Source organism: Parasteatoda tepidariorum, chromosome 3, assembly GCF_043381705.1.
Source record: "Parasteatoda tepidariorum isolate YZ-2023 chromosome 3, CAS_Ptep_4.0, whole genome shotgun sequence".
Taxonomy (NCBI): domain Eukaryota; kingdom Metazoa; phylum Arthropoda; class Arachnida; order Araneae; family Theridiidae; genus Parasteatoda; species Parasteatoda tepidariorum.
Window position 1 is genome coordinate 61,244,180 of NC_092206.1, and position 21,828 is coordinate 61,266,007.

Genomic DNA, 21,828 nt, shown 5'->3' on the forward strand with positions numbered 1-21,828 from the left:
AACCCCTATTTACCGCACAGGCGTAAATTAAAAAAGGCGCTCTGTAATGAAGTAATCTGTAACCAAATGACGATGGGATATGGACCCGGGTCCGACCTTGATAAAATCCAGATTAGCGATCTGCGATCACGACTCATCCAGATCCAAGACAAGGGATCGTGTGTCACGGTTACAGAGAAGGTATTAATTTGGGATTTTCTTTTTTGTCTTAACCGTTGGGGTGGAGCTGAGAATAATATCCATGGAGGAAGTAAAGTGAAGAAGAAGAAACAATAGCTCGTTAACATGTTTCGGAATGGGGTGATTGGGAAAATCAATGATTCTAGGAGGGGACCAAGAAGGAAAAAACACAATGGGAAATAAGGGAATTCGGTTAATTTTTTTTCATTTAAATCGTTTCATTTACTCGATATTTATGCTTCCTTGCGAGGAAATTAATTTCTCTTTGGGGTTAATTCGTAAGCGAATCCTTGTCTTAATTGCTTTTGAAACGCAGGAAAGATCTCTTGAGACAATGCTTTCTAGGAATTGCAAATGTGATCAAATGTTACTCCGGAATGATTTTTCTTTTTACTTTTTTCGGTGTTTAACGAAGGGGAAAAAGTTTAGACGTGCTGCAATTATTTTAAAAATGCTATTTAGTGAACTATGAAGTAATCAAAGGAAGGAAGAGTAGAATTTAATAAACATTTATATTAGAAAGGGAAAGCATAATAATCCAATTGCTAATACTACTTAAGTCAAAACAAAAATAGGCTATAATTTTATACACGGCAAATTTTAAGACAGTTCATAAATAATCAAACGTTTAAAAACCAAATAAAATATACACTAAGAAAAAAAATTCTGGTGCAATTACCGTACTGTGGGGTAAGGACATTTCTAGTGAAAAAAATATTATAATTCAGGTTAATAAAACTAAAATATATGGTATTTAAAAAAAACATTTGGTAATTTTTCTGTTCATATGGAAACGGTTTATTGGAAATTCTGGTTTTCAAAATTATGGTTCTTATTACCACCAATTTTGTAAAAAATACAAAGAATAGTTAGCAATGTCTTTCAAAACCTATTCTTTTTTGGAACACAGAAAGCCTTCACAAAAAACCAAAAGGGATACAGATTTATTTTATTGCAAATTAATATAAAAAACGTAATCTATACCCAATACAGCATTTATTTGTATTATGACAATTACCGCAATTGATTTTATAAAGGAAAAAAAAACTATTATAAATTCATTATTTTTTCTTACAAGAGTAAAAAAAATAGAGAAAGATGGGAAACAAAAACTTGCACAAAAAAGTTCCTTTTAAAAAATAAATTTTTTTAAATAAATTTTTTAAAGAAAGAAAACACAAAATTTACAGGCTAAGCACATATGAATCGCATCNGCAGAAACAATTAAGGTTGATTTCTTGAGCATTTTTCAATAACAGAGAAAAAATTCCTAGTAAAATTACTGCACTATTATGACGTTTCTGGTAAAAAGAATACCATAATTCTGGATAATAAAATCAAAATATATGGTATTTAAACCAATCATTTGGTAATTTTTCTGTTCATATGGAGACGGTTTACCGGAAATTCTGGTTTTCAAAATTATGGTTCTCATTACCACCCATTTTGTAAAAAAATACAAAGAATAGTCAGCAATGTCTTTCAAAAACTGTTCTTTTTTGGAACCCAGAAAACCTTCACAAAAAACCAAAAGGAATACAGATTTATTTTACTACAAATTAATATAAAAAACATAATCTATACCCAATACAGCATTTATTTGTATTATGACAATTACCGCAATTGCTTTTATAAAGGAAAAAAAAACTATTATAAATTCATTATTTTTTTTACAAGAGTAAAAAAAATAAGATGGGAAACAAAAACTTGCACAAAAAATTTCCTTTAAAAAAAAAATTTTTTTTTAAATAAATTTTTTAAAGAAAGAAAACACAAAAGTTACAGGCTAAGCACATATGAATCGCATCAATATCGAAACTGAACAATAATACTTTTCGTATTGTAAATTAATTTAAGGTAAATATACTACAATATTTCTTTGTACTTGTTAATTACAAATAGAGCTTTAAAAAAAAGAAAAGAGAAAGTCACATAATTTCTTAAACAATTAAAAACAAAACAAGGTAGATTGTAAAATTGTCTCCTAACCTTTTTTACTGATTTACTTTTTTAAATGTAACCAAACAGATACAATGTTTTAAAAGGCACAAAATAGAAAATACACAATTCATAGACTAAACCTGGCCGAAATCAAACCAACAGATAATATTGCCCACATAACTGGAATTTCAACTTCATGGTTAATGATGAAATATTAGCAATTCTCAGTGTCGTTAAATTATCGAGCATTCAAATATATTCAAGTCCAATATTATTCCACAAAACCGCGTACAGTAGAAATATCGAGTATATAAACGATCCAATATTTTAGAATATCATTTAGATACAAGTTATTAATATGTAAGCCACTTTAATGAAATGCTATTGGGGAAGCCACATTTCTGTCTGATGATTTGAACAACTTCCCTCTAAATGCAGAAATTATTCAAAATCAATAGATATGTTACATTCAACGATTTCACTCTGTTCGGAGTATTCAGTTGCAAAATTAGTTAAATCGATATGGAACTAAAATGATTTTGCATTTGAGAATCTAATATGCCGTGCTTTCAAACTTTTGTGCTGTTACACTCAGCTCTATTTGCATCGGATTCATATATATATGTCTCTATGCTATAATAATTCTATCTAGAGTGAGTTCTAATTAGCTGCTAATTTTCGAATAAATTGGTGAGTTTTGATTCGAAAACTAATAAAGTGTTGAATATAATTGCAGACGGTTTCATCAAGGCATTTTAATAGAGTTAAAAGGCATGACAGCAATTAAAAAACCGACCGAAGATTAAAAAAACATTTTTTGTAAGTGTGCTATTAAAAAGGAAAATGTATGTATTATAAAAACATAGATATTGAAATTAATAGTTTAAAAATGGCGAATTATCTTAACTGATGTATGCTTTATAATTCTTGCCCAGCATTTTTAAACATGACTTAATTGTCAAAGTTTCTTCTAACAAATCTAAGTTTTTTTTAAGTATAATTAGTTTTCAATGTATTGTATATAAGCATTTTGTAATTTTTTGAAAGTTCATTTAAGAATTAAAAAAAAAAATCAGATTTCATTTTGAACATTATAAGTTATGGATAAAATAAAAAATTTTGGCAAAAATACTTAATAGGTTAGGTATATGCATTTATTTTCTATTTAAATTATTTATTAAAAAAAAGGGAAAAAATTGTAGTACCTTGCAAGAGGTTTTGAAGAAATTGCTGTAGAGCAATTCAGACAAATTCGTATAAATTTTAAAATTACATTTTGGGGACAAATAAATTTTAAAAAAAATTGTCGCTGACTGCCGATCGATAAATTATGGCATTATAAAATTTACATTTATTTATAAAGTGATTCATCCATTCACTCATTTTTCGATTCACTGATTTACCCAGTCAGGAGAATTTTACTGACATGTATTAACTTTTTTTATACAAACTAATAAAAATCTAAAAAAGTTTAAGACCAAAAAAAATTTTTTTTAAATTTGTTTTCTGAGAATTTCTAAAATATTTTTTAAAATTCGAATTTACATTAAAGCTTTAAATTAAAATACAATTAACTTTACGTTAAAGATAATATTTTTCGTAATTTTACAATTATTTTTTTTTTTAAGTTCAATACTTTACATGTTTCAAATATATTATTATTTATACTTTCATAAGTTAAACTGCCAACTTCCACTGTATTTCATTTAGTAGCATTTTAGAAAAACGTTCCAAAATCCTGTATTAATTTTCAGATTATTCTCATTTTTATACTGTTTACATTTCATTTTTATACATTTCATAGAAATTTGCGTTTGATACTGTTATTTAAAATTTTATACTGTTTATCTTAAAATATATATATTTTTTTAATATGTAGGACCGAAACAATTTTAAGATGCTTCATAAAAAAAGCATTTGGAATTACATTTTCCTAAATTTTTGCAAACGTTTTTTAAATAATTATTATGTTATCTTTAAATTTTATCTTGGTACATGACGGTTTTCTTTTTCTTCCTAATTTTATGTTTATTTTACTTTTTCAACCTGTTTTCTTTTCCTTCCTTTATGATAATCATAATATATTTATATTCCATTTTACAGTCGCGTACAAGCTCAAAAGTCACTCATTTACTTTGTTTCTACTATATTTATTTTGCAATACTAAAATGTTTCTTTAAATAAATATTATTAAATAAAAACAAATAATTCTGATAGTCATTACAAAATGGAAAATATTTCATCAAATAATTAAAAAAACTATTTATTAGATATATATAACCAAGCGGAAAAAAAAAGAAAGAAAAAAAAAGGAAAAAAAAGATTTCAATCACATTATGCAAATCATATCATACTATATCAGCAATCATATTTCTATACTCATTGCAAAACTCCAAACTATTTATTGTAAATATTCAATTTTTAAAAGATTAATTTTCAAATATGTTACACAAAATTATTCAAAACACATGAAAAAATATTTGAATTATTCTATCAAAACAAAATATATTCAATATTTAAAAGAACATCACCATCATCCAACCATTATCAAGCGCATAGCTCTATCGCTCTTTTTCAGGGCTCTATCGTTGAATGGCCAAGATAGGAATGCCACGTAATTTTTAACCCGGTCGGACGACGTGGACAGCACCTGAACTGGTAAGATTCTCTCCTAATTTTCCCACCACAGCCGACAACAACGCTCTCAGCCACGACCTAGCACCTTGCTGCGTATACACGCCGGATGTTTTGTCAATTGCCAGGATCGAACTAACCACCCTAGCCCTCCAACAAGTGGTGCGAACAACGTCTTAAGCGACTGCGTCTCCCTGACGCAGGTTTAAAAGAACATTTTTCAAATATGTAGCCACGAAATAATTTTAAAGACGCAAGAAAACAGCATTTGAGTTAAACTATCAATGCTCATTACGAAAATACAAACATTTTAACAATTAATTAAACAATCTCCTTTAAATCGAATCATAACTTCAAGAGATATTTATTATTATTTATGTCAGAAATTCATCCATTAATTTTACCCATAGATTAAAATTTCATTTTATTTTAACGAACAATATGCAAACCCTTTAATGAAACTTAACCAAAAATCAGTCATGAAACTCAAGATCGAACAAAAGAATAAAACCCGACGCGATAAAAAGTAGGGGAGGGGTGAGTGCCTAACAGGAGGGGTGATATTTTATGAGAAACTCGTGATGTTAAATAAAAGATACCTTACAAAATAAAAGAAAATCAAATGGAATAAGTGTTTAACAGAACTTTTTTTTCGTATCGAATTCTTTTTTTTTTATCCCTCATGAAGTAACATGTAAATAGATATTAAAGTAGGGGGACCCAACTAACTAATGAGCATTAGTCGTTATATCCTGTTGGGGACCTGTTCATAAAGGTCATGGTTTTTAGAAAAAATCGGAGAGAAAAAATAGGTAATAATCGAAGAAAATAAAAAAAAAAAAAATAGTCTGAGTTTATTGCTTTCTAATAACCTTTTCGGCGAAAAAATTGTTATAAGGTTGCTTTTAAGGATGAAACCTATTGTACTTTTTTGTTGCAATTTTTTTTTATTAATCCACCAAACGGAATATATATTTTACGGGAAAAAAAATTTCGTTTTTAATTTTAATAGTATAACAGTGTTATACTGTTGACAGTAATAGTTTTTTTTAGCTTTAAAACATTTTCTATTTTTTTATTGGGGTAGTAATGATATTTTTATAAAGCTTCATATTTATGAGGGGAAAAAACTGAAGAAAAGTTTCTTGTTTTTAATTAAATTTATTTTTATTTAATATTTAAATTTTCAATACTGAATCGCTTTAAATTTCTTTATTAAACTACCTCTAGAATTTCTCGTGAAAAAATAAATAAAATCATTTTAGACAATTTTTAAAGTTATATAGAAATAACTGCAAAACAGAATAAAAAAACATGATTAGAAAAAAGGAAGAATAATTAGAATCATTTAAAAATGGTACATTATATGTTTTAACAGTTTAAAGCTGTTAAGCATGTCAAAGATTTCACTATAAAATTTTATATCCTTCAAATATTGCACAGCTCGTCGATGACTTTATAAATAGTATAATTTAAGTAATGAAAAGTTTTAGAACAATTTGTAATACAAAATAATATAATTTTTATTTTTATTTGTAGCAGTTTTAATGACCTTTGTATTCACTGTGTTATCCGTTGTGATCTAGTATCGTTCTCATCGTAAGTATAATTATAAATGTATTTTTAACTTTCAATAGTGAGCTTGCTTTATGTTTAATTTCGTTTAACTTTATTTGTCATGTTTAAGGAAAAAGTTTGGAAAAAAAAAATTACAATTAGCTCGGGTAACTGCTTCTCTATTTCATAATGAATACAACTCGAATTGTGGAAAAAAGGACTGGAAAAAGGCACCTTATTAGTAATTACATATATTTAACTCCCGATTTGATTCGGGTTGTGGAACTCGAATTTTATATAATTTAAAAATAATTATTCGAGCGTTATTAAATCTTTTTTTTTAAAAAATTAACAAAGACACAAAATTTAATTTTAAGTTGAATAAAACGAATTTTTAATACTTTACATTTTTAAAATATAATTTACATATAATAGTATTATTGCAATTAATGTTTCAATTAAATTAATTAACAATAGTCTCTCAGAGGCTTAATCTTTTAAAAACTTAAAAATATTAACAAAAATTAAATATTTAAACTTAATGTAATTTTGAAAAAAATTATAACTTGTTGAAAAAGCATTAGTTGTATAATTTTATTATATTTCTCACTTTACAATAAGTGTAATTATGGAACAATTTTAGAACTACTTAAGAATTCTAATCATTTTGTTAACTAGTATGAAGTAGTGAAAGTTCTTTACTGTGAACTTCAAATTATGTATCAATCATTTGTTTTAAAAAAAATTCAATTTAATTTGATTAACTATTTAATTACGTGAAATTTTGGTTTAACTGTCCGAATTGAATTGATTAACTAATTCATACTGTCACTCAAGTTAAACTTTTTTCTCCAGGGCATTTTGTTTCGGAGACTTTTTTTTCCCCTACCTTCTTTACAATTTTTTAGGCCCCCATACATCACAAAGGCAAAAATGGGAATCACCCTAAAAATATAATTTACATTTAGCAAAAAGAGTATTAAGTTCTTACAAACGATATTTAAAATAGCTAAATCACGAGAGCTAAAACAATTCCATGTACACCGAATAAATATTTAATTACATTAAATCCTGGTTCAACTGTCTGAATTGAATCGGTTATTAAATTCATGCAGTTATTAAAGTGATGCCTTTTTTCCGAAACTATTAGTTTTATGGATTTTTTTCCTCATCCACCTTATAATACAGGCTCTCCATGCAACATAAAAGTAAAAGTGGGAATCATCCTAAAAATATAATTTAGCAAAAAGAGTATTAAGTCCCTACAAACAATATTTAAAATAGCTATATCACGAGAGCTATAGCAATTCCATATGCCTTTTAAAAACGCTCTTCCAGTACAGTAAAAGAAAAAGAAAAAAATTCTCGATACGGTTGATTACTAAATTGCATTTTGAGGTATTAACAATTCATCTAGAAAGGAGAAGGGGGCTTTCTGTAGAAAAGGTGACGACAATGCCAGAAAATCTTTTCTGTTTTCAACCTCGCTTGATGACATACACGCCATCATTAAACATCATTAGGAATATTGACTGGGATGGACCACAACGAAACTTGCAGTTCACGATCTGCCCAGATGAAAAAGACTGAATAATGATTTTCTTTTCTTTTTATTCCAAAAGGATTCCGTTGACAATTACGATTCTTGAAAAGTATTTGTGGGTAATGATTGCGTCACGGACCTCTTTGAGCGATGATGTAACGGGATTGACGCTGGAGATTCTCAGATAATCATGGAGTGGTACGCCACCTTGTTGCCACATGAAGATCGAATAATAATAATAATAATAATGGATATCCGATTCCATTAGTTTAAACGCCACACACGAAGAAATTGAATTGATACTACAACAAGAATAATGAAATAGAAAAAACTTGTTTTGACCATAATTTAAAATACTATTTTCAATCATCAACAAAATGTTTTTGCAAAATACCCCCCCCCCACAAAAATTCTGGTAAAAATTACCATACTGCATCGTAATAACATTTCTGGAAAAAGGGTACCATAATTTTGATATTAAAAACCAAAATATACGGTATTTAAACCATTTATTAGGACAATTTTTTGTTTATGTGTAAATAGTTTACAGAAAATTCTGGTTCTCAAAATTATCGTTCTTATTAATTATATCACATTTAGTAAAAAATACAAAACTAACAAGTAAATTTAATCGAATAGATAATTTTTATGACATGACGTAAAGTATTATCATAAAGTCACCAAGTTTTATTAAATTTACGAAATTTTATAATATTATAAAATCTTATTTTATTGTTGATTTTACCAAAATCGTTACCAAAGCGCTACGGTAAAAATTATCGAGCTTTTTGGTAATCCCATAGAGCCAGAGACATGACAAATTTTACCTTATTCTGGTAGTTTTGACAATATTTTTTTATTTCCTCATATACATACATTGTTTCAATAGGCATAAAAATTATCAGTGCGCCGTAAACTGGAACATTTTTGCCTAAAATATAACTTTTAAACTCTTAATCAGAGATAACAGAAAATAGTTATCTCCTCAATTAGGAAATACTTATTCCCTCTAGGAATTTATTTAGGAATTTAAATAGGATCTGATGTCCATTCACATAAAAAAGCAAGTATTCCTTCCATGGTTTTGTTTAGGAATTAAATTAAAAATAGGTGTTTCCTCGATTGAGATATAATTGTTTCTTCTATTCTTTTGTTTAGAAACGTTTCATTGCGCTGAAAATCATATTTTTTCAGTTTGCAATAAGAAAAAAAAAAAAAAGACAGTAAAGCTGTCTTGCTTTACAGTGTGTATTTTTTGCACGACATATTTTCTGTCAGCCTTACTTTAAAATACAGTAATCATATTTGAATAGAGTTATATAGGGTTTAATAATACATTTTTCAACGTCTTCATTTTTAATTATCATTCTCAGTTTCTTTTATTAATAAATTTATTACCTACTAATTGTACTCCTTTTCTTAATTAATAAATTTTCCTAAGTTCTTTGTTTTCGATTTTAATTTTTTGAAAGTCGAGCAATTCGTTTGCAAAACTGATAAGTTATAGAAGAGAAAAGTAGAATTGCTTTCACTTTAAATGCATATAATAATATAATCTAATAAAGGATTTCAAAATAACATTGATGACTAAATATTGAACATAATAAATCAGGTATGAAGCTAAACACGAATTAACTGTAGTATTAATAATTACAAACTAATTTTTTAAATGTTTGTTAATAGTATAAGAATTTAAGTAAATTTCAAGGTACCTGTTGTCTAATGAAAATTACAGTAGTAATTCAATCTAACAATTCCGGAATGTGCCATGAAATTATTTTTAGCAATTGTCATAATATACCAAAAATTTTAAACATAAATTCAATTTTAGGGCATTGTATTCAAATTTTAAAAATTTGTCAATTGGTATTAAACATGTAGTGCAACTTGAACAATAAGATATTATTTCATTAACTTCTGTGTTATGTCTGCTTTCACTTTTCGATAAGGAATCTCAACAAAAGAATAATAAGCAACCTCGAAGAGGCCGATATTCGAATTTTATCAGGCGTAAAATTCGAACAGCTACGGTACCTCTGCCATAAATTGAGCAACAGGGTGTCTCCATTGTTTTCAGTTGCAGTTCTAGTGGCCTATATAAGACGCGCCTTCCAACAATGAGAGAAACTCAATCTTCGAAATTCAAAGTCGGCAATCAAAAAACGTCCAATAAGACCATTTCGAACCATAGTATTACGAATTCATGAATTCGCCGATCGTATTCAAATGTGGATGATTTCCTGCCTTTGTCTTACTTTACCTTCCTAACAGTCAGCTGGCTGCTTTTTTTTCCCCCATTTTTTTTCCTTTTTAAGTCAATAAAAATGTGCGACAATAAATGGGCGAAGATTTATGATTGGCTTGAATATTTTGCCGTTGAATACCGATACCTGTTCGCTTAAATAGCTTTTTGTGCGCCAACATATTTTATTTATTTTTTTTTCCTTCTCAGAAATCTTTACCAATCGTAATAAAAATATGATATGGAAATAAAGCAGCTGATTTTCCTACGTCATATGAGCACACTACTGTTTAGTATGATTTAATGAATTTCCAAGGTAATAAAATCGGTTCGTTCGAAAAAGTTTCTTTTTAATATATTTTTTTTAAAATTTAAAATCTTATTTTACATTGTTTCACTTTTTATGTCGATCCTGTGACCGTGCAAGACAAAATTTTATCCCATTTTTAATAGCTACATTTCTCTAATTACATGCGTAAAATCACTTCCAAACTTAGCTAACAGAATTTATCGTAATTTTTTTTATGACAAATCGAAACTTCGATCACTTTCTCGCACATACAAACGAACAGGCACAAGTCTGAAAAGAATAAAATCATATAAAATTATAATTAATTTATTTTTACCTATGAAATTTGTGGTGCATATGCATGCATTCGATTTCTATCACCACCTAAAATTCACCACGTTTATCAAAAGTGATGAGCATAAAGTTTTTCACTTTAATTCCCTATTTTTTTTAAAAAATATTTTTATTGTATTGCAAAGAAAAGGTATTAAAAAATTAAACTCTCGTAGAACATTATAAAATAATTTAAACAATGGAATCGCATGCAATGCAAAATCATAATACAAAACTTAAGCATAGAAAATTTGACTTAAAAGCATTACTTTAATTTATTTCAGGAGTAAAAGTAAACTCACTATTTATGCTTAATTAGTTGTTTGCGTTAATAAAATGTAAGAAATTCAGAAACGTTATTTAATATAAAATGTCATCATAATATGGAGGCAAAAATAGAACATAAATATTGATGAAATTTGCAAATAAAAATACAAAAGGGACAACTTAATAGTTTTTGAACATAATACCTTCTTGCAAGGAATGCTTATAATCCTTGTTTAAAAAGAAAACAAGTTTAAACTAAATTTTCTCAAGCAATATTTTAATTTTTCAAATATTTATCTTCTAAGATGAAAATAACATTGAGTGAAAAATTTAAATGATAAATCGACAAAAGAATTTAAATACTACTAATAAGAAATGTTGTTAAATTAACTTGATATAATTATTTACAAACAGCAAATGAAATTTAAATTAAGAAGATCTATTCCGAGAGTTTTTGTATAGGTTAAAAACAGAGAAAAACAATTTAGAAAAGAAATTTTTAACTTAGCTTTCTCAAGAAATTCCTAAGAATTTTCATTTTTCCAATAGTTATTTTCTATGACTTCAAACTATCTTACAAATAAAATTGAGAAAAAGAATTTAAATGTTGAATCGACAAACATTACTAAACAGAAATTTTGTTAAATTAACGTGAAATGATTATTTACAAACAACAGATGAAGTTTAAATGAAAAAGGACCATTTTGAGAGTTTTAGTATAATTTAAAAACAGTGAAAAGTGATTTAAAGACGCAAAAATATAAATTACGCCTCCGTAATAGTTGAGAATAGATTAATAAAACATTTAGTTATTGATATCCAATTTATATGAACATTTCAATTTCGAAGAAAATTATTTATCTAGGCGAAGGTTATGTTTAAAAGAAAATCATTTCAATGAAAATAAAAATTCTCAAATAATATTTCATAACAAAAACACATTTATTATGTTTAATTCATATTTTCAATCAAACTTTAATTCATATACAACTGCAATTGTATTAAAATCTCAAACTCTGATGAAATTATGAATTAAGTTTGCAGTTATATTGTAGTTTCTATTATTAAACTAGAATATTATAGTTTAAAAAAGATAAGTATATGAATAATTTTATTTTCATTAAATCTGCCCAATATTAATTCAATACGTGTGTAAAACGCTATTAAGTATAAATGAATTTTAAAAAAAATTAATAAGAACACGAAAATTGGTTCAATATTAAAATTCAGTGAATTTGAACCACATGCTTAAGAATATCAGTATTATGGTGTAAGAGTGGATTCTTTTAACAATGTAGTGCAATGCATCCTTATAATAATTTAAGGAATTGATGTTTTTTATTTTAAAAAAAAATTCGTAATGACAATATTTTTTTTTCTCTTTTTTTAAAGTTTTATAGCTGTTACAAACATGATACAATATAGTAGATACGATCATGGAAAATCTACTAATTAAAATTTCAATTTCAACTACATTACAAAGCAAATAAAATAATTGAACATATTAAAAAGATTTATCATTCATTTTCTAGGAAGGCGTAAGTTTTAACGCAAAGGGTTTTAAAAACACTAAATACTTGGACATAAATAACAGAAATGAATACCCAAATCCATGGAATTCTCAACATCAAATTAACGCTTCATAACGTAACGTAAGGTAAAAGTTACGCACTAATTAAGTTGCAATAAGGGTGTAGGGTGTGTTCTTTTCTATTGGTCTCTTTACAAAACGCGGGACATTTTACTCACCGTAGCGTTTGTTGGGCGAATAAAAGCGGCTCATTAACTACCAAGACTTCTCAAAATATTTTCACTCACTCTTAAAACGACGTATGAAAATCTTTTAACTGCAATTTTGTTCGAGGCCGATATCCGATTTAAATGCATCCCTTCTCCCCTTACACAACCAAAACCATCCCAATAAACGGCATTAAAGCTTTTCTTTCGAGAAACCCTCCCCCCTCCTGCCGATTAAAGCACTGTCGAAATAGGTGCTCGCAAAGGGGGGAGACAGGAAAAACGGGAACACGGTTAATAGAGAAAGGAGAAAACACTAAACACACAACTGGATTCCAGTCTTTTCCCGAAATCCCCAAGCTTGGCTTGGAGCCATTTACAAGAAAACAGATGATTGAATTTTATTTCTTCGAAATCCCATTCCTCCCTTGTGTTTCTGACTTCTCTCCCTCGAAAAACGAGGGAGCGAGATTGGAGGGGGGAAAGACAGAAGTGAAGTGTGGGGGGAGGGAGAGAAGATTTTAATGCGGCATTAGACCTAATGATTAAGATAGCCGTGAATGCGGGCGCACGGACGGTTTTCGGCGGCTTTAACTGCGTCTCATTACGCAGAAATTACCGCTATAAATATTAGAAGAATAACATTAAAATATCGTAACGAGAAATAAGAGTTTTCCCACTCTTAACCGTACCGGATCCTCATCTGCATACGATTCTTTCCCTCATATCAACGATATATATGCTTTTCCGTATACATTTATATATATATTTGTGCAATTCCGAATTTCAACCCCCACCCCTCATTTTAGTTCTTATACAAAAGCTTCAAGTGGTTCCCCGTCCCCCCCAGCTCTATTCTAATTCTTCGCACCAATCACTTCTTGCAGTAAGAAAGTAATGGTCTGTGCCCCTCTCTTCCGTTTTGATATTGATTAGAAGACTTGTATATGAGCGTGGCATATTTATGACAATTATTTTAATGCAATGAAAGGCTACCTATCCTCCACCCCCCCACCAATAAAGCGAAAGAGGGGGGAGGAAAATGAGGGGTATTCCGGCGTGAAAAATGCTAATACTAAGTTAGGTGTTAAGTTTTAATGCCTCGTTTCTCAGTTCTGTAAGCTTGTCTGTTTTAATGGCTGCTTCCAAAATACTCAGGGCCCTCGATGTTGTAATTTTATTGTCTCACAACAATGCGCAGCCCCCAGATGAAAGTTGAAAAGTCTCGCCCAATTGAAGTGCCTCTTAAAGTCGATTTTAACACATTCCATGAAAATAACTGAAAAAGGAGGGGGGTGAGATAAAACTGTTTATATCCAGGAATGGACTGCTTAAAAAAAAAACTCTGATTGGAAGGGGTGTTATTTTTTATATATATATTTATTTCATTGCGGGCGTTGCATTCACAGGTGCGCTTTTTACTAGTTTTACTTAAATGCGATACTTTGATTTTTTTTATTTCATGTATTATTAAAGTGGATACGGTGGCTGCCGAGTATTAAAATGAATAGAATTGTTAGATCATTAACGAGAATAGCTTTTTTCTCTAGAAATTATGAAAACGATCTCGATTCTTTTTAAGAGACGGTAATAAATTCATTTATCGAGTCCACCTTTTCAACGTCATCATTAACTGAAATATATAGCATCGTTATGAGGGAGATAAAGCATCACTTTGTCGAGAAAGAGAAAATGGAGCTTTATTTTTTAATGTCTTCTTAATATTTTCTAATGCATCTTTTAAAACAAATTCCGAGTTCGTTAAAATTGTTCAAAATCAGTGCATAAGATTATAAATTAGTGTTTATACAAGAAAAAAATACAGTATGATGTCTCGAGGATACCAGCCCATGAGTGTGTTATTGTTGTTTCTAATGACACTCGGACTAGCCAAGCTCACCAGCCATTTGCCTTTTGTAAATTAAGTCAGGAAGGTGTGCCTTTAATGTGTCAAGAGAGCACCGCAAAGGTGAAAATGCGTCTTAGCTCAAAACTACCACTCATTCAAGAGGCCACTTCCTCAAATTAGACATGGATCTAAATATTAAAGAAATTTTCTCCACATCCCTGTACCCATAATACTGCTCAGTAACCAACCACGGGACTTTTAATTCCACATATTTTACGAGCAAGTACATCCCATGTATTCCATGGGTCTTAGCGGGATCAAGAATCGAACCTTGGCCCCTCCGGATTGGAGTGCGAATCTTTCACCAACGGCTCCTAAGACTGTAGTATGTCCAGCTGTTATTTGTTCTTCAAGCTACATGGGTAACCTACCGTAATCAAACTTATAATTAATCCTTATTTTTTAATTAAATTTTTAAATAATATTTAATTTCCTTCAAATAAACCAGTAAAATGTAAAAATCGTTCAAGAAATCATAAAAATCGTTTAACTGAGGATCAATTTTGCATTGCATTCTTCAGGGAGCTTTTTATTCTGCTATTTTTCTTCCAACGGACTATTTATTTTACGGTGCTTTATTTTCCGCTGACCGACCTGTGTAGGGGGCAGGGAACTGTCCTTGTATCAGAAAGGTTCTAGGTTCAAGTCCCGGGCAAGGCATGGATGTTTTTTCCTTCTCTGTACTATCTGTCCTCACAGTGAAAGCGACGTTGGCCCACCTAATATGGTGCCCCTGAAAGAGAGGCCAGCAAAATCGCCCTGTATATGCCTGAATTGACGGATGTTAACACAGGTGGGCATTGAAAAAAAAATTCCCGTTTATCAACCAGAATATTTCCGAACAGTGCAAAAATTTCAACGCAATTAGGAACAATTTTAGTTATTGTCGATGAGACAACCACTTTCATGCAAGAATTTTCTCCCACCATTGTGTAAGCCACTAAACTATATTTCACGGTTCATCATCTTTTGTCAACAACTCAAACAAAAGTGCGAACTAAACGCCTCACTGGTTTTAAAAGAGTGCAACGAGAAAGAATAAAAAAAACAAAATGGCATTAAAAAAAAAGGCCATAGGGTTGAAATAAAATAACGAAAAGAAATTTCAAAATCCGAAAACCATACACTACAATAAGAATAAAAAGGATAGGACTATTTTAGCATTATTATTTCTTTTAAAGGTGCCTTCTGACCCACAAGGCCGATCTCTTATAAAAGTACTATTAAGCGAAGGATTCAATACACATGTAGCCGTAATTACATGCCTAGTTAGGTTTTTATTCGCCAATAATGGCCCGGACGCAAATAGGTTTGGCGAATAGTGAATGCGCTTTTGCTTTTCTTATTCCATCTCTTCGTCTATATTTATATTCGACAACAGGATTTCAATGAAGAGGATATGTGTCGTGGGTGTATGGGTCGGGACAGAAACAATAGCAAATACTTTCTGCTATGGAATGCTTTCTCATTCTTTATTATTTATCGAAAATATACGAAATTTGGTAATTGTTTTCTTTTTCTAATAGGTTTGGAAAGTGTGGGTCTTAAGCTGTTTTATCATAGAATTTGTTTTTTCGATAAATAATAATAATCCTATATTTTTAGGGAAGTATTTGTTTATTTGCTTTAAATTATTGTTTTTGTTTAGAATAATATGTTTGAACAATATTCCCACTGGAAAATAATATGAAGCGATGCTTCATTTATTTTCGCTCATTTTCATGCGTTTTTAAAACATTTTTGTTTTTCGATTAAGCATTATATTTTTAATGTTTTTATATGTTACTTTATGGTGCGCATTTGCTATCTTAAATTTTTCATGCGCTACGTCAAGAATTTAATGAGTTGCTTTATGGTTTTTAGGGTGAGATTGCATGGTACCTGAAATATTCTTCTGTATTATTTCATGCCTTGATGATTGTTTTTTTTGTTTTTTTTTTGTTTTTTTTCCGAAGCAAAACAAAACATGATTTGCTGAGGCTTATATAAGAGACGTAACTATATTATGGCACAAATCTTTACTATAATATTTGTTATGATCAAAATATTATAAAATAATTCGGGAAAAAAATGAGCATTCAAATTATAAAATCAAATAAATTTCAAAACAATATTTAAAAAATAAAATTTTCCTTTTAAAATATTTTTAATTTAATGCAAAACGTTTCGATAAATAAGAATGTAAAAACTCAACAGACATTAGTTAATCCTTAACGAACGAATTCTACGTTTATAGTTGCAAAAATCATTTTCTTATGTTTATTACTCTTATTGTCTAATATTAAAACATAATTAATTAATACTATAATTATTTAATATTATAATGAATTAATATTATAATGAATTAATGTTATAACTGATTTCAGAATTATAATTGATTAATAAATCTCACTAAAATATCAGTATTTGATATAAAAATAAACTTTATCTTCATATGAAAAATAGCTTTCATAACCTACCGATACCTTATATATTTTGCTAATGAAATTTTTAGCTTACCTTGGTTTTGCACCACTTTGAATTCTCTACTGTAATCGTTGAGCGTTTCTCTTAAGTGTCTGTTCTCGATTTCTAAATCTTGGATTCGCATCGTGCGTTGCAAAAGCACTTGGTAATGTTCGAGGGCGGGAACAGGATCTGAAATTTAAAATTCTAACTTAGAACCTAATTTCACAAAAAATTTAATTTGAAAATTTTGTTGGAAATTTTATAATAATAAAAAATTTGTATTAACATTTTTTTTATTTAAACAAAATTTCATCAAGCGTCAAAATTTTATATAAAAAAAAGGTTGCGATTTGGCAAATAGCAGCAATGGCTCTGGAGATAAAGCGTTCGCCTCCCAATTAGGTAACTAGTATGACCCAGGTTCGAATACCAGCGATGACTTGTTGATACGTAATTTCAACCTGGCTACCGCTGACGTACAATGCTTACACAAAATATCCTCGATGGTAAACAGATCATGAGGTAGAATCCGCTTGCCGTCCAGGTTTTAGAAGTTTACTTCCTCTTGAAACGCAAACGTAAGTTTGTGACAAAAAGTATTCAATGAAGCTTAGGTTGTTACAAAGCTTAATCAACGAATTTCCTCGTCTTCTAGATTCGGTTCAAAATTACAAGGCTACGGAGTTGAACGTGATAATTGTAAACTCATAATTGGGTTGACTCTTGTGGTTATAAAATACCAATAAAAATATACTTCCACGAATAAAGTTGAGTTTCCTTCTTTAGAAAACGTGAATTCACGAACTGAGCTAAGAGAGAATAAATTTAGCTATTATATATAGCATGTTGCGGACAATAATATAATGATTTTTGAATTAAGGGTTAAATTATAATTCAATTAAAAAACATATAAATTTGAAATTAAATCATCTACGCATGCGATGTGGTTGATTTGGAAAGTTCAATAAAGCAGTCCATTAAAGCGGATCACATTTGCGCTTATTTTTATTGAATATAAAATCCATTATTTTCCGATCTTGGAGAACAAGTAATTCCGAAAGTTTTTGAAAAAAGGTTCGAATTACATTCGAATTCCTCTAAAATTATTCCCATGGCAGACGATAGGCATCTATTCCATCTTCTTTTTTCATAAAAATAGCTGCAGAAGATGCGATTTTGGCATAAAAAGAAACGGGAGAGGAGCCAAATCTTGCAGCAATTAATAACAACATTCGAAGGTAGATTCCTTCCGATAATCTTCCAAATGGAAAGGATAAATGTAATTACCGAAAGCCAGTTCCCAACCTTTTCCCCTTTTGCTCCAAAGATAGAACAAATCGGGAATCTAACCCCTTCCTCTCTTTAACAGGCACCAAATCAAAATAAATGCAGACGAATTATTTTCTTCCATGAAGGGTAGAGACCCTTCCTAATTCTATTGTAATTTGTAAAATCAAGGCAGCAAGCACCCCCTACAGCGTTCATTTTCTAAAGTAACTCTTCGTAACGAAAGATCGTCCGTCTTTTGCGAGCAGCCCTTGCTATTTGCTCCTGTGTATTGCACCTTCATTGGTAATTGTTACAGCTATTTACTCAGTTTATATATATTGCGCCTCAAGATTTATGCCTGAGAATAATGAAGGTGTGGGGACCCCCGATCTATAGATGGAGTAAACTCCGGGATAGATAGTTTTGGTATTAAGAAAACGCCAAATGCGTGCGGAGGTAATTCTGGGAGTAATCTCTCAGTATCTCCTTTTTCTCTCGACTCCAAAAGTAACGTCTCATTTGGCTTATGCATTCTGCGATTGGAAGAGGAAATAAATTACGATTAGAAGAATAATATCGCGCCCGTTTAAAGCCTTCGAGAAATAAAAGCTCTGATAGAGACAAATGTCTTCGTTTACATTGGAAAGGTTACGCCAAATTTATAGACATTAATCAATTGAGTGTATCTAAAGAGTGGGTAGGTTTCCAAATTTTACAATTCTAAACACCACTATGCCTATTAAACTGAAATCGCAGGCTCGTGAACGAAAATCACCAATATAAGGGTTGAAGAAATGTTTCGCCGGAACGCATTTCGTTTGAAGCAGGAAAAAACAAGATTCATACGTTCTATTTTCATATTACAAACAAGCACATTAGGCATAAAATTGTAACTTAAATAGAATAATTTATCGAACATTGAAATATATTTATTTTATAGCTATTAATTGTTTTAGTTTATATTGAACAAATGAAAGAAGTTAATACAAAACGGGAAATAGTTTATTAAATAAGTTACAATTTATTGGTTGTCCAAGGAAGAAAATCTAGTTTTTTATTGATAAATAAAATAATAAAATTCGTTTTTTATTTCTTTTAAAATTAACACTAGAAAGACGGATGGGGTATCAATTTGCCTCCCCCCCCTTTATTTTTGCTCCGTAATTTTAAAAGTAACTTACTGAAAGTGTTGACTTTTCATAATTAGATCCAATATAAGTGCTCATTTAATCATACATGTGTTAGCCTTATAGAAACATATCTATAGAACCCTATATCTAGAATGACGACAGGTATTTTGGAAGCTATCCCATTATCCTACGTTCAATCCTTTGGTAGAGATAAGGTACCCCAGTTTAATTAAAAATTATTTATTATTGTTACATTAAAAATTATTTATTATTGTTACACTAAAAATTATTTATTATTGTTAAATTAAAAATTATTTATGATTTTAACAAACTATTATTTATAGAGAAAATGAAACTCAATTATGTAAGAAACTAATGTATACGTATGATCAAAAACATCGTGTTCGATTTAATCAGATATTTATGTTAAACAAATCGAATTAAAAAAAACACAGAATTTTGATGATCAGGCCCAAACAATAATTTCTCACATTTGGGCTTAATTGCACTTACTTAGATCTAAAAGAAAAATTTATTCATTTTTGAAATTTCTTAAATTTACAAAATCAATTTTGGATAAATAACTTTTTTTTTTTTTTTTGGATTATATATTTTTGTAAAAAAATAATTACGATAATCCAAAGAATTTCTTCTGAAACTATTCGACGGTTTTTTAGAATTAAAAAATACCAAAATATAATTTTCTTGTTATTAGATCACTAGTAAAAAAATATTAAAACGGGACACCGGTCTCTCACCTGCGTAAAAATGGTTAAAGATCATTTTTTTTGTAAGGAAACAAATTGTGTTTCATTTGAAGTTTAAAAACTAAAATTATTTCCTTGCCAATCTAATACTTGCAATGCCAAAAAAGGCAATGTTTTTCCGTAGAGAAATTTTAAAAAAAACTCAACTAAATATTTAAAAGCATTTTGTATTATTAGAGCCTCGATTTCAAATATTTTAATATATTTCAATCTATATAACAACCGCAAAAGAAACATTGATTAATTAACACTAAAAAAATTATAATAATAATCAATAACAATCTAGAATTGTATTATTGATAATCATCTGAGTAATAAATAGATTACATAAATGGAAAATAAAATTGTAAAGAAATAGCTATCAAATTTCTAAAATAAAAATTTAAAAAAAATAAAAATATGGTTTCAGATGAAGTTAAGTATTCAGATTAAATTAAGATTAAGCTATTTTATGGCAAAAAATCAAAAAATGTTTTGAAAATATCGATAAATTGGTATAAAATATTAGAGTATTGTTTTAAAATCATTATTCTTTCATACATGACTTAAAGTTTATACTTATGCTTGAAACTAAAACAATGAATTTGGAGGAGGGAGAGAGGGAGGAGAATAAATTCTTTGCATGGAAAAACATAAAATAAGTGTTTTTATGCCATTCTAAAGAATTTCCGACTTGAAAAAAATAAGGCAGTAAACTATATATTTTTTGATTTGTTAAAATAACTTTTACAGCTCAATCATGCTTTTGACCTTAGCCAAACTTGGAAATAAGCCCTAAAAAAGAGCAAATTAATAGTTTTATAGAAACTAAATGAAATTGCAAAAACGATTTCCTTTTGCAATAGCAAATACTTATATACAACTAAAAATATTATTTCAAAAATTTGAATCGTTTCGTTTAATGTTGCATTTCAAAGAAAAAATACATGGGTAAAATATGTAAACTTTTAGCTTAATTACAGAAAGATTTAATTATACTGAGTAATAAGCGATTATTTAATTCAATCATAAAATAACAAGTTTAAAATAAAGTTTTTAAATATTAATTGTAAATAATGACACAACATTAAGGTTTTTTTTTCTTTCATTTTTTGTTCTACATTTCCAAATAATGAAAAAGATAGCACATTAAAAAGTTAGTTAGAAACTCGATTAAATTGATGACAAAAATAATAATAAAAAAAATTTCTATTGGTTTTAAAAGTTTACTAGCAACTTTACATTGATGCTGAATATTAATTCTAAAAATATGTACAAAAATAGCAGATTTGTTCTTAAATGTTGAGCTAGCCCCTGAACTATATTGGTGCGAAATATTAATTCGATAAATTACTATACAATTAATGCACATATCATTTGAAATAATAAAGTACCCAATGTATTTTATGTTATTTTATTTTATTTGTTTATTTTGTTTTTTAAAAACAGTTATTGGCCGTATTAGCACCAAATATTAATAGAACATAGTTCTTTTAACAATACAATCTTTAACTGTAATAATGAGTCACGTTATATTGTTTTTTCCTGCATTTTGTTTAGTTTTCTTATTATTATGCCAGGAAAATGCAAAAATACAAAAATA

The 21,828-nt window shown here is 28.8% G+C and overlaps 1 protein-coding gene across 4 annotated transcripts in view; it reads right to left on the reverse strand.

Moving 5' to 3' along the window:
- The window catches only part of LOC107451197 (homeobox protein cut-like 1), a 587,258-nt gene that overhangs the window by 69,031 nt on the left and 496,399 nt on the right, over window positions 1–21,828 (reverse strand). For all 4 annotated transcript variants that reach the window (XM_071178710.1, XM_016067217.3, XM_071178711.1 and 1 more), the window contains one exon: window positions 17,132–17,269. In XM_071178710.1, coding sequence (XP_071034811.1) covers window positions 17,132–17,269 — 138 coding nt within the window. The remainder of the gene's footprint in view (window positions 1–17,131; window positions 17,270–21,828) is intronic.